Below are 14,005 nucleotides of genomic sequence, written 5' to 3'. Positions count from 1 at the left end.
AGAGTGAACCTCTCCCTGATCTTCTGTCATCAGACCCAAAAGATGGCACAGTAGATGGAGTGATCTACTCAGACACCCTCTCTGGCCAACAGCAAGCTGATTGTAGGAGAGTCCTACAACAGTTTCCTGAACTCTTCTCCTTAACCCCTGGTCAGACACACCTGTGTACCCATGATGTGGACACAGGAGACAGCATGCCTGTCAAGAACAAAATCTTTAGACAATCTGACCATGTTAAGGAAAGCATCAAGGTGGAAGTCCACAAGATGCTGGAATTGGGAGTAATTGAGCGCTCTGACAGCCCCTGGGCTAGCCCAGTGGTCTTAGTCCCCAAACCTCACACCAAAGATGGAAAGAAAGAGATGAGGTTTTGTGTGGACTACAGAGGGCTCAATTCTGTCACCAAGACAGATGCTCATCCAATTCCAAGAGCTGATGAGCTCATAGACAAATTAGGTGCTGCCAAATTCTTAAGTACCTTTGACTTGACAGCAGGGTACTGGCAAATAAAAATGGCACCTGGAGCAAAAGAGAAAACAGCATTCTCCACACCTGATGGGCATTATCAGTTTACTGTTATGCCCTTTGGTTTAAAGAATGCCCCTGCCACCTTCCAAAGGTTGGTGAATCAAGTCCTTGCTGGCTTGGAGTCCTTTAGCACAGCTTATCTTGATGATATTGCTGTCTTTAGCTCCACCTGGCAGGATCACCTGGTCCACCTGAAGAAGGTTTTGAAGGCTCTGCAATCTGCAGGCCTCTCTATCAAGGCATCCAAATGCCAGATAGGGCAGGGAACTGTGGTTTACTTGGGCCACCTTGTAGGTGGAGGCCAAGTTCAGCCACTCCAACCCAAGATCCAGACTATTCTGGACTGGGTAGCTCCAAAAACCCAGACTCAAGTCAGGGCATTCCTTGGCTTGACTGGGTATTACAGGAGGTTTGTGAAGGGATATGGATCCATTGTGACAGCCCTCACTGAACTCACCTCCAAGAAAATGCCCAAGAAAGTAAACTGGACTGTGGAATGCCAACAGGCCTTTGACACCCTGAAACAGGCAATGTGCTCAGCACCAGTTCTAAAAGCTCCAGATTATTCTAAGCAGTTCATTGTGCAGACTGATGCCTCTGAACATGGGATAGGGGCAGTTTTGTCCCAAACAAATGATGATGGCCTTGACCAGCCTGTTGCTTTCATTAGCAGGAGGTTACTCCCCAGGGAGCAGCGTTGGAGTGCCATTGAGAGGGAGGCCTTTGCTGTGGTTTGGTCCCTGAAGAAGCTGAGACCATACCTCTTTGGGACTCACTTCCTAGTTCACACTGACCACAGACCTCTCAAATGGCTGATGCAAATGAAAGGTGAAAATCCTAAACTGTTGAGGTGGTCCATCTCCCTACAGGGAATGGACTTTATAGTGGAACACAGACCTGGGACTGCCCATGCCAATGCAGATGGCCTTTCCAGGTTCTTCCACTTAGAAAATGAAGACTCTCTTGGGAAAGGTTAGTCTCATCCTCTTTCGTTTGGGCGGGGGTTGTGTAAGGAAATGCCTCCTTGGCATGGTTGCCCCCTGACTTTTTGCCTTTGCTGATGCTATGTTTACAATTGAAAGTGTGCTGAGGCCTGCTAACCAGGCCCCAGCACCAGTGTTCTTTCCCTAACCTGTACTTTTGTATCCACAATTGGCAGACCCTGGCATCCAGATAAGTCCCTTGTAACTGGTACTTCTAGTACCAAGGGCCCTGATGCCAAGGAAGGTCTCTAAGGGCTGCAGCATGTCTTATGCCACCCTGGAGACCTCTCACTCAGCACAGACACACTGCTTGCCAGCTTGTGTGTGCTAGTGAGGACAAAACAAGTAAGTCGACATGGCACTCCCCTCAGGGTGCCATGCCAGCCTCTCACTGCCTATGCAGTATAGGTAAGACACCCCTCTAGCAGGCCTTACAGCCCTAAGGCAGGGTGCACTATACCATAGGTGAGGGTACCAGTGCATGAGCATGGTACCCCTACAGTGTCTAAACAAAACCTTAGACATTGTAAGTGCAGGGTAGCCATAAGAGTATATGGTCTGGGAGTTTGTCAAACACGAACTCCACAGCACCATAATGGCTACACTGAAAACTGGGAAGTTTGGTATCAAACTTCTCAGCACAATAAATGCACACTGATGCCAGTGTACATTTTATTGTAAAATACACCCCAGAGGGCACCTTAGAGGTGCCCCCTGAAACTTAACCGACTATCTGTGTAGGCTGACTAGTTTTAGCAGCCTGCCACAAACCGAGACATGTTGCTGGCCCCATGGGGAGAGTGCCTTTGTCACTCTGAGGCCAGTAACAAAGCCTGCACTGGGTGGAGATGCTAACACCTCCCCCAGGCAGGAATTGTCACACCTGGCGGTGAGCCTCAAAGGCTCACCTCCTTTGTGCCAACCCAGCAGGACACTCCAGCTAGTGGAGTTGCCCGCCCCCTCCGGCCAGGCCCCACTTTTGGCGGCAAGGCCGGAGAAAATAATGAGAAAAACAAGGAGGAGTCACTGGCCAGTCAGGACAGCCCCTAAGGTGTCCTGAGCTGAGGTGACTCTAACTTTTAGAAATCCTCCATCTTGCAGATGGAGGATTCCCCCAATAGGGTTAGGATTGTGACCCCCTCCCCTTGGGAGGAGGCACAAAGAGGGTGTACCCACCCTCAGGGCTAGTAGCCATTGGCTACTAACCCCCCAGACCTAAACACGCCCTTAAATTTAGTATTTAAGGGCTACCCTGAACCCTAGAAAATTAGATTCCTGCAACTACAAGAAGAAGGACTGCCCAGCTGAAAACCCCTGCAGCGGAAGACCAGAAGACGACAACTGCCTTGGCTCCAGAAACTCACCGGCCTGTCTCCTGCCTTCCAAAGATCCTGCTCCAGCGACGCCTTCCAAAGGGACCAGCGACCTCGACATCCTCTGAGGACTGCCCCTGCTTCGAAAAGACAAGAAACTCCCGAGGACAGCGGACCTGCTCCAAGAAAAGCTGCAACTTTGTTTCCAGCAGCTTTAAAGAACCCTGCAAGCTCCCCGCAAGAAGCGTGAGACTTGCAACACTGCACCCGGCGACCCCGACTCGGCTGGTGGCGATCCAACACCTCAGGAGGGACCCCAGGACTACTCTGATACTGTGAGTACCAAAACCTGTCCCCCCTGAGCCCCCACAGCGCCGCCTGCAGAGGGAATCCCGAGGCTTCCCCTGACCGCGACTCTTTGATCCTAAAGTCCCGACGCCTGGGAGAGACCCTGCACCCGCAGCCCCCAGGACCTGAAGGACCGGACTTTCACTGGAGAAGTGACCCCCAGGAGTCCCTCTCCCTTGCCCAAGTGGAGGTTTCCCCGAGGAATCCCCCCCTTGCCTGCCTGCAGCGCTGAAGAGATCCCGAGATCTCTCATAGACTAACATTGCGAACCCGACGCTTGTTTCTACACTGCACCCGGCCGCCCCAGCGCCGCTGAGGGTGAAATTTCTGTGTGGACTTGTGTCCCCCCCGGTGCCCTACAAAACCCCCCTGGTCTGCCCTCCGAAGACGCGGGTACTTACCTGCAAGCAGACCGGAACCGGGGCACCCCCTCCTCTCCATTCTAGCCTATGTGTTTTGGGCACCACCTTGAACTCTGCACCTGACCGGCCCTGAGCTGCTGGTGTGGTAACTTTGGGGTTGCTCTGAACCCCCAACGGTGGGCTACCTTGGACCAAGAACTAAGCCCTGTAAGTGTCTTACTTACCTGGTTAACCTAACAAATACTTACCTCCCCTAGGAACTGTGAAAATTGCACTAAGTGTCCACTTTTAAAACAGCTATTTGTGAATAACTTGAAAAGTATACATGCAATTTTGATGATTTGAAGTTCCTAAAGTACTTACCTGCAATACCTTTCGAAGGAGATATTACATGTAGAATTTGAACCTGTGGTTCTTAAAATAAACTAAGAAAAGATATTTTTCTATACAAAAACCTATTGGCTGGATTTGTCTCTGAGTGTGTGTACCTCATTTATTGTCTAGGTGTATGTACAACAAATGCTTAACACTACTCCTTGGATAAGCCTACTGCTCGACCACACTACCACAAAATAGAGCATTAGTATTATCTCTTTTTGCCACTATCTTACCTCTAAGGGGAACCCTTGGACTCTGTGCATGCTATTCCTTACTTTGAAATAGCACATACAGAGCCAACTTCCTACACACGCTTAATACACAATTAGAAGCAACCAGAATAGTCTTCTTGCTGCAGCATGAAGAAAATGAACCCACATCCCCACCAAGATGAGTGCCCAATAATGCAGGCCCACAATACAACAGGACTAGAGGGCTGCACGTTTTTCAAGTGCTATCTCTGTCAGGAAATTAAAATAAAAAGACAGAATAAACTTTGTCAAAGCATAACGTATTCAGTCAAGCCTCACTAGAGATTCACATTGGTTCCCAATTCCTAGTTCTCAGAAGGATCCAAGTACAAATCATTTTACATTATGTCATTGGTTGAAATGTTTTATCATACCCAAAATATAGTTACTGAGGATTTAAGGTAGAAGTAATATCTTTCTTACTCAGTTTTAAGCATATTAAGCAGAATATGAATGTGTGCCATAAGGTGGTATGTTGTAAACAGATGTTTATTGATTTGTAGACACATTTATATGGTGAGTGTATTTGCTAGTTTCTTCTGAAAGTTGTCGAAAATCAAAAAAGTGGACTGAAATGTGCAGATCTGTGTATGACACAACAATGGTAAAAAGTTATTGATGTGGTATGATATTTTATTTTCAGTTTGGATTTTAAATTATGAAACGGATGCCTGGGAAGAAGGGCGCCTGCTCTTGTGCCTGTTTACCTCCAGTTGGGAATGGTTCTTTGGAATGATTTGCTTCCTAATAATAGTTGTATTGTGTTGTTTATTTACAATATACATATTGATGGACATGAATGATGAAATATAAGAATTTGTTTTTGTTGCCATAACAAAACTAAATATTGGTTGTGAAAGGATTGTATTTTAATCTGGCTCAAAGAATATGAATAGTGTTTTTTTTTTTTTTTTTTATATGATCAAATGTGTATCTGCTGTATACTAGTCTCACAGGAGCTTTTTTGTTCAGCAGCTAAATGTCTTCTGTTGATTTGAAGGGAACAGCCTCTCCCGTAGAACTATTAATGTGACTAAATCTTGCACTCGTTGGGCAAAAGTGAAGGCTTGATTTAGAGGCATCATGAAGCCCTCAACCTTTACCTTTCCTTTCTTTTATTAAAGTAAACCAGAGGCTGAAAATATATTGCTTGGACCTTTATGTGAAGAGATTTGCATAGCCTATTAATTATGTCATACCTAGCTGAAGCCCACCTGTCACTATATCCATAAGGTTTTATCATATGTAGCTATTTAAAGTTGGCGACCGTGGGAAGCACTCTTAGAAGTGGGTCTGTCGTGTATAAGAGCCACTATGGTCAAAGCCTCTTGAGTGTTTGGTGGGAGGATGCTGCCCAGTATCTCATCCTAATGCATTTCAAGAATATGGCAACACTATAATGTTGGCATATACCTAGCAGCATTTTACTCTTTTTCCCCAGCTCCTGGCCACCACCAAATGTGGTGTCTGATCTGATTTCCAGACTCTTAATAGGTGGTCCAAAGCGTTATTCCTGGCCATCTCACTGTCTACCCCTTTGTATTGTCAATATCATAAAAGTTTGTACTGTACAGTTTCTTGTGATACTTCATGATAGTCCTATTGATCGGTTTAGCCTCTCCTAACAGCATCACCTGATAATTTTCCATTGTTTAATGTTTCCAATTTGTTCTATATCACCTGAGCCAAAACCACTTATTGGTCCCCTTCCCTCAGTATATTTTGTCAATGCCAGTATAATCTGCACTGAGTTAATATGTTAGCAATATCGGCTGATGTTAGCCTTTTAAGTAGGTGTGACCTGGGAGCTCTTTAGCTCTTGCAGATTATTTGATCTGACACTTCGGCCACCCACCTGGCCATACACTAGAATGCAGAGACCTGCATATGATTAGAGTGCACTGCTCCTTTCCATCATGCTGTCTCCCCTTTAACTCCCTCTACCTGGGTTGGAAGTTACACATTGTGACCGCTTTGTCATGAGGCTGCTTGACATCAGTTCAGATTTCAGAGTGGATTCAAACTAGCAGAAAGCAGGGGTGTTGCCGCACCAGTATGACTGACTAGGTGCACAAGTGGAACTCCATGCCCACAACAAAATCTCTCCACATCCTCTGGTGACCAGAGTGGGATGAATCTCTGACTGATGTCCTGGTGTCAGCGAAGCATGGAACAGTGAATTTCTGTTTGAGACTCCAGCTGCTGAGTAGGAGATTGCTGTGTTTAGGGCCAGGGCCTGTGCAACCTCAAATGGCCCAACAGGCTGGTCGATGCTGCACATGCTGGAGGGATTCAGTAGGCTCAGGTGCTTGCTGTGGAGGTGATTAGTGGCCCTGGTGTCGAAGTATTGTCTAGAACAGAGGGGAGTGCCTACAGAGTAGGAGGTTGAGGTCTCTGATGGGCTGTGCTACGGATCAGGAGGAAGCATGAAGGCCTGTGCAGAGCCCAAGGATAGCAATTAGTGACAAAAAGCTGAGACATTGCTCCGATCAGAAGCCCCAATGGCCGGCACTGGCTGGTGCAGTTGTGTGCTTTCAGGCATGCATGCAGAAGCTGAGATGAGCTGCGGGACAGACTGTCTGTCCTTTGAATAACAGTAACAACCAGATTGCAGCACGAATAGGGAAGCTAGATTGCGACCACTGTATAAGTGGACAAGAGGAGGAATAACTGTTCCCAAGCATTTTTGTAAAGCCTGAAAGGGGCCGCTCTCTGCCATCACTGAGCCTCTTTATTTAACACAGGATCATAATGTTAGTGGCTGGGGCCCTGCCCGTCTGATGGCTTACACCCAATAATTAAGAGACTGACCTAACAACTTCCTGGCAGGGATAGAATTAGTGTGCATGTGATGATGACTGATGATAAAACTTGACTAGATTTGAGCAGGAGCATGACTGTTAGATAACTTGTTGGGGACCCAGAGGATCGATGTTACTGGGGCCCACCAGCATGGAGTTGAATAACAGTATGAGTGTAGGTACCACTAAAGACTTAAACACATTTGGTGCAATATTGGAAGCAATAGCAGTGACCATTGAAGCCCTGATGAGCAAGATCCACACAGTGGCGATAGATCATCCTCCTAAGGGCAAACCAGTGAAAGATGCCTGAGAGTGCAGAGATGGCATCCATGATAGGTAGTACCTGCTCAATTGTGCAAGAAATACAAAGACAAATCACTGAATTAAAGTCAAGTATTGGGACACTGTAAAATTGAGTGGAGGTTTCTGAATGTTGATCCAGGAGGAACAATGTCAGAATTGCCAAAAAAAAGTTGAGGGCCCCTGTGTTGGAAGACTGATTCCTGAGGATGGTGGTCCCCAAGGGCTTCTCAAAGTTCTTTTTAGTTGAGCTTATGTTTAATGTGCTGGTGACCCCTGCCTCACTCCAAGAGCCCGTGTGCATGCCGTAATTGAATGTTTACTGAATTACAGGGGCTCAGACAACATTCATAAGCTAGTCAAGGCGTGCACCAGCCCATTTAAGGTGGAAGGCAGCACGATGTCCTTTTTCCTGATTATGCTGTGGTAATTCACTGCTGTTGAACAGTCTTTCAAGTAGTCAAGCGGAAGTTTAGGAGATTGGATTAGAAATATATGCTGCTTTATCCTACAAAACTCCGTATTATAGAGAATGACAGAACACACTTTTTTTTCTGGATCCTGGGTAAGCGATTAACCGACAGAAAAGAAAGCTGCAGAATTAGAATTGGTTTTGAGTGGGCTGAGTGATTGAACAGGTAGAAAGAGATAACCGGAGAAGAAAAACAAGGAGCCATTTTGCAGACCAATCAAGAGTCACAGGTTGAGCAGCTTAAAACCGTAATGGAATTGTCTCAGTGGAGAGGTGTGCAACACCAAGATTCCGGTAAAGTGTCTGAATCTAGGGGCTCCAGTGTAAATTCATAGTCTGAACAGAGTGAAGCTGAACCTGATACATCGGAGACACTGAATGTTTCGTTCATGAGTGTAAATATATTGATGTGATTTGAATTGCACAGAATTAATCAGTGCGATAATAGGGGGGAAACGGGGTGTGGTGGACTGAAGCAGGTATATGTTGATGATGGTCAAGGCCAGAGCATATTAAAGTGTATATATTGCAGAAAAACAGTTTAAGGTACAAACACGGATGGGCGCCGTGGAGCTTTTGAATTATAAAATGCATGCTAATGATAAGATAAATTGGTGTCTAAATGGGAGGGATACATAATGGGGCAGCATGAGTGTATCTGAACAGGAAGGGCATTGGTTTCAGTGCTGAGAATACTGATGGGAAGTGGAAGGTGTTCACTATATTCTATACTGTAACTCCGAAATGTAATTTCAACCAATGAGCATACTCAATCTGTATAGGGTCATGTCCTGCAATGTAAGTGGAATGATGAATCTAGCTAAGGGACTCACAATGTACTATTACCTCCTGAGACAGGCTATTGACAGCCTGTTTTCAGGAAATTAATAAAGATGATAGTCAAGCTTAAGAGAAAGATTTGAGGGCCCAATTTCTCTGCACAACTTATTTTTTTCTATGCGAAAAGACTGCTTATATGAATAAGTCTTTGTTTTGCAGAAGACAGAAAGGAATCGTGATGGTAGGTTCATATTAGATGGATGGAGGAGCAAATACAGTGGATAATCTTTATGCCCCAACTATCGGTCCGTGGGACTTCTTGGAAAGATAACCCTAACATATGCGTACACAAGCAGACAAACCCATAATGTAGTGTAGTGATTTAAATTGTATCCCTAATAGTACCAACACAGGTCTAACCCACTCCAACCATGGGCACCATTAGTCAGCTAACTCTGGGTCAGTGTGCGGTAGAGCTCCCAGGTATGAATCCCGACTGATTGGGCCAGACCAGGTGAGCCATCAAAGGAGTGTGCCTGTTTGCTAGGAATTTTGCCAATATTTTGACGATGCAGTTAATCAAGGAGAATGGTTTTTATGACTCTCAATATTCGGGGGGTTTTCCATGCTTCAGCAATGTTATGATAAAGGTCTCCCGCATGCTCATTGGGAGCTCTCTAACCTTTCTCGCCTCCCTAAAAACTGTGAATAGGATTGGGGCCAGAATGTCAACATATGTCTTATAGAATTCGGCAGGGAGCCCATCAGCCCCAGGGGCTCTGCTGACCTGTAGTTGTTGTATTGCCTCCTGAATTTCATCATTGGTAAAATCCTGCTCTAGGTAAGGGCGTGGGGCATCCCTTAGCCAGCCCAGGGCCACATCTTCCAAGTATGAGTCCACCTCCACAGGCTTCCTCGGCTGGCTGGTATAGAGGGAGCGGTATAAAGCTGTCAAAGAATTGCAAGATACTACCAGTGTCTAGATGTGTCTGACCTTGTTCGCCCTGGATACTAATTACATCATTAGCAGCCCATGCACCTTTTATCATTTAGCAGCGGTCTTCCCTGACCTTTCACCTTCTCCATATGCTCGTGAAATTACATATTTGCTGCAAGCCTGCTTTCTCTCTTAGGTACTTCATAGTATTCTGTCATCATGGACTTAATTTACTGGGTCACTACAGGGTCTGCGGTAGCAGATTGCTGCTCTTCCAACCGTTTGAGAGTCCCAGGATCTACCAGTTTCTACCAGTAATCTGTTTTGGCGCTATTGATTTTTAACGTTAGTCCAGCGACCTGAAATGTGGTGGGATTTAACCATGATTCATAGGTTTCAGCAAAAGCAGATTTAAGTTTTGAGTTTACTGTGTGCCATAAGCTGGCTTGTTTTGCTCTCTTAACGAATTGTACAACTCTTACAGCAAATATTCAGTTGTTTTTCATGCAAACATGCTGTGTTATACTAATTTCAGAATGCTTTAATGTTAAAACTATAAAGGTAGAGTGTATGCCATTTACTTGGTTAATTAAGAGAATGAACAGTGGAAATGTTTTAATGCTTGCTTGATTTGATTAACAATTTGCTGTTTGTAGAGTCTGTGGAGGCTTTTTGAACATGGGGAAGTAGTTTTTTCTTTTCGGCTAGGTTCACGCATGATTCATGATGTGGTTTTCACAATGCTTTTATCTGTTGAAACACTCCATATAAGAAACCTGAGAGGGTTGTAGGGTACTGTTCCAGTTTCTGCCAGCGTTGTAACACAGTAAACTTTTGCAGTTATTTTGGACCTTGATTCAAATTATAACTTGGCTTCTTTTTTCGTGTACCTAAGGATAAAACATTTGGGTTGAAGAACAAAAAAGGAGCCAAACAACAGAAGTTCATCAAAACTGTGACTCACCAAGTAAAAACAGGAGGACCACAAAATCCACGACAGGTAAGCAAAACAATCATGTTTCTAAAATTAGAAGGTTGCCTCACTCAACCTTACTAAATAAAACACACCAAATTATGACTTTCGTGGCTTAAGAAAATGTTTCTACTTGATTTAGAGGATCAAATGTTATAGCTTATGTTATTAGAGCAGAGATGAGAGACTCCAAGAAGGAGATCCCCTGTGAAACCAGAATTTACAAAGGGTGTAGCTTTGGTTTTCATATGGTGAAAAGCTTCTCTGGTGTGTCGGTAGCCGCACAAAGTTGGCAATGCAAGGACAATTTCAGGGCAAGCTTCCTTCCCACATCCCTGGTTCAGTACAGGCAGCAGCAGTACAAGCTACATGTATGTTGATTTTGTAAGTGTGTAACAGTGTTGGTTGACTATGCACAGGTAATTGGAACTGAATTATAAAACATTGTGTGTAGACCCATAATTGTGAAAGGGGTTTATATGACCTTGCCATTAAGACTGTAAAGCGATTAACGGGCTACTTTACATGTAGTCTGCTGCTGACATTTCAAATACCATCTCAAAAACCTTCCTAAGGAATCAGGGCTGTAGAACATTCTCATTCGCTGAACACGAGGCATTTACCAATTTTCCCTCAAAATGTATGTTTTATTGCTTATTAGGCGACTGCCATATCTAAATTCATATTCTGGGTTGTATAGTGGGAAAGGGCCTGTGCGTATTTATTCAACTTTCATATGCACTTTCCTTAGAAGTAACCAAAAAAGGGAGCATTACCCAGTGAGGTACAAAAGTATGAAGAGGGCATAATGGGCTCATTAAAACAAGCATCATCATAATGATAGTCTATTTGAGGCATAATGTTCCTGCGGTTATAGTGCCTGACCACAGTAGTGCTATATGATCAACTGGAATACCCTGACCGTCCTGTTAATGACAAAGTACCTTGAGGTGGCTCATCTCTTCAGTTCTCCTAAATTTCTTTCTGTGAAGCTGAGAGTTTAGAGGGGTTTGCCATATTGTTGAACATATCGACTGTCCCAGAGGTAGCTATTTTCAGTTGCCCAACTCCCATGTGGTGCTAGCCTTGCAGATCTAGCAATTTCCTGGCTTCTTGGATTGTCAACTTCATTCTTTGGTGTTGCAGGGCGAAGCAGTAGGGCCCAGTGTTATTTAAGTTTGTCTAAATCTGATGCAGTCTGTTCCAGAGTATCTAAGATGGATCTCTCTGACCCAAGGATTCCACCATGGGGGCTGCCTGCGACTGCAGGTCCTCTGCCCCCATCAGCAATAAGAATGCTTCATGGTGCTCCTGTAGCTTCTTGAGGGCAGTAGCAGAGAAGACCAAGGTTGACTCCTATTCCTTGGTGAGCAGTCAGCATTCAGTGCTGTTACAGTGTCCTCTATCCATGGGTCCACATGACTCTGTGGGCCTGCTAACCGACAGTGCTACAGTAAATAACCCATAACCATTCCCCCCCCCGCTGTAGTCCCAGTTGCGGCTTAGACATTAGATTGCTTGGGTCATCTAGCCACTTTCCTGCCAGCATGCTGATCTCAGGCCTCAGTTCCACTTTCTATCACTACCGTCTTGAACGTCATCTCGCGTTGCCCCAAAGCGCCATGTACAGGGGGAGAATGCTTCACTGGCTGATTTTCTTTGCTTCTGGTTAGGTCATAGTTCCTTCATCCTAACCCTGAAAATGTGTAAAGGCAATATCGAATGGCCTGGCTTAACGTTAGGCCAGGACAGAGGATAGGAATAACTTGTGATCCACCATTTCCATCCTTTCTATGTGCTTTTGCTAAAACATTTTAACCTACATTTGGTAACGGACGCAAACCCTTGCAGTGAAGCCTAGTCCCCTTTTAGGACCAGGTTGCTAATCCTTTGAGGAGTTTTGGAACACAAGAGTGAGTTGAGATGTACCAACTGATAGCTGTATATAATGAGGTATGGGTGTTCCATTTCAGCAGTGGACAGATCCTGTTAACACAGCAACATTTTCTGACTTTCCAGCTCTTTCTCACAAACTGTTAGTTGTCTGAAAATATGTCTAACATTGGTTTACTATACATGCATTTTTAGCTGCAATAAATTAGTGTTCAGGTCAACCCGTAAACTCTGAAGTGTTTACAATTTTACACTCATAAACACTAGGAGCCTAGATTTGTACAGTTTTTAAACACCAGGAGTATAATGTTAAACTTTAAAGGCACCGAGGCCTTAGTGCTACAGCTTTGTTCATTCAGTTTTTTTTTTTTATTCTGCAACATTTATTTGGTTTTCAGGATAATCACAAAATGAAATAAACTTACACTTGCAAAGTACAACATAAGAGATAAAAGGTAAGTCATAAACCCGGCAAAGTGCAGAAACGAACAAACATGTGACTGCACTTCCATTAAAGTCCATCAAAAGCAGTAAAAGTGCATAAACCTACATAGGTTGAAGTTGTAGGTGAGACAAGAAATCTGGCAGGGGTATAGGCAGCATATTACAGCAGGACAGGGAGAGGATGACCGGGTTTGGAGGTAGGGGCAGCAGGGTTGTAGAATGATTAATAGTGTGAAAAGGGTCCAAGCAGGATAGGATCATAACAGGAGACTGGGATGGGATCAAAGGTTGGGTCGTGCCTCTCTACTTCTTACGTTCTTAATCTCTTTCCCCAAAATGTATCTAAGGTTCCTGTCATGTTCCTCTGTCTCCCCTTCACACCTTATCTTCTAGCATATCTAGAGAGTCAAAATGGATTCACGGCAGGGCAATTAAGCTAGGAAAAGTATCACACAACTGTCCCTCTCTTTAAAGTAGTATTTGTGTAAAGGAGTCTCCCTACATTGTTCTTCTGCCTCTCTCGCCTAATTTACTGCTGTTGAGCCTCTGTGGTAAATTGTTGAGAACAGATAAACTCTAGCTTCCATTAAAACTGTGTGGTGCAGTTTAATTGATTTACGAGATTAGTTGCAAAGATAGCAGTCATACGCTTGTATGTGTTTAGTTTTGAATTAACCCACTTTATGACAAAGAAATATATTGTGGATGCTTAAGGCTAGTGCTGAAAACTGCCCTGTTTGTATATGGGGGATTATTGAAGTTTATGTTCATCAGAAAGATTTCGTTGGAGAAGCAAGAGTCCATTGAGCTGATGTGGGGGTGGGCGGGCACATTTTCTTTACTTCTTGTTTCCATATTGGTGGTTGTACTGTAGGTACCTGTAGGTATTTTTGCGCAGTGCTTTTAGGTGCATTTGCCAGAATTTGGGCTGTAGATTTTCTTTTCATTCATGCAAAATTGGTTGAGTTGGGACTTGCATTGCTTCTCATGCTTCCCAACTTGCACCTTAACTCACTTTGTGGTAGGGTAGTTCTCATTCAGTGCACATTAAAAACTGCATCTCACCATTTAGACTATTAGTAAGCATAATGAGTTGCTGAGCCTCAGAATCTAGATCAGTCAGCGTTCAAAAGAGAATTACAAAGTAGACATGTAGTGTGATATAGCGAGAGGAAGGAATGACTGGCTGAATGAATTTGAGAGAGAGACAGTTTTGATATTCATGCATAACTAGTGACC

At 44.4% G+C, this 14,005-nt stretch overlaps 1 protein-coding gene across 1 annotated transcript in view; it reads left to right on the top strand.

Annotated features, from left to right (window-relative positions):
- ZC3H15 (zinc finger CCCH-type containing 15) overlaps positions 1 to 14,005 on the top strand; it is a 158,524-nt gene that overhangs the window by 23,110 nt on the left and 121,409 nt on the right. Inside the window, exon 2 of the mRNA XM_069225774.1 lies at positions 10,352 to 10,456. Coding sequence (XP_069081875.1) covers positions 10,352 to 10,456 — 105 coding nt within the window. The remainder of the gene's footprint in view (positions 1 to 10,351; positions 10,457 to 14,005) is intronic.

The sequence above is a fragment of the Pleurodeles waltl genome, chromosome 3_1 (assembly GCF_031143425.1).
Source record: "Pleurodeles waltl isolate 20211129_DDA chromosome 3_1, aPleWal1.hap1.20221129, whole genome shotgun sequence".
NCBI classification, from domain to species: Eukaryota; Metazoa; Chordata; class Amphibia; order Caudata; family Salamandridae; genus Pleurodeles; species Pleurodeles waltl.
The sequence above is the reverse complement of the archived record's forward strand: the minus strand, read 5'-3'. Positions and strand labels throughout refer to the sequence as shown.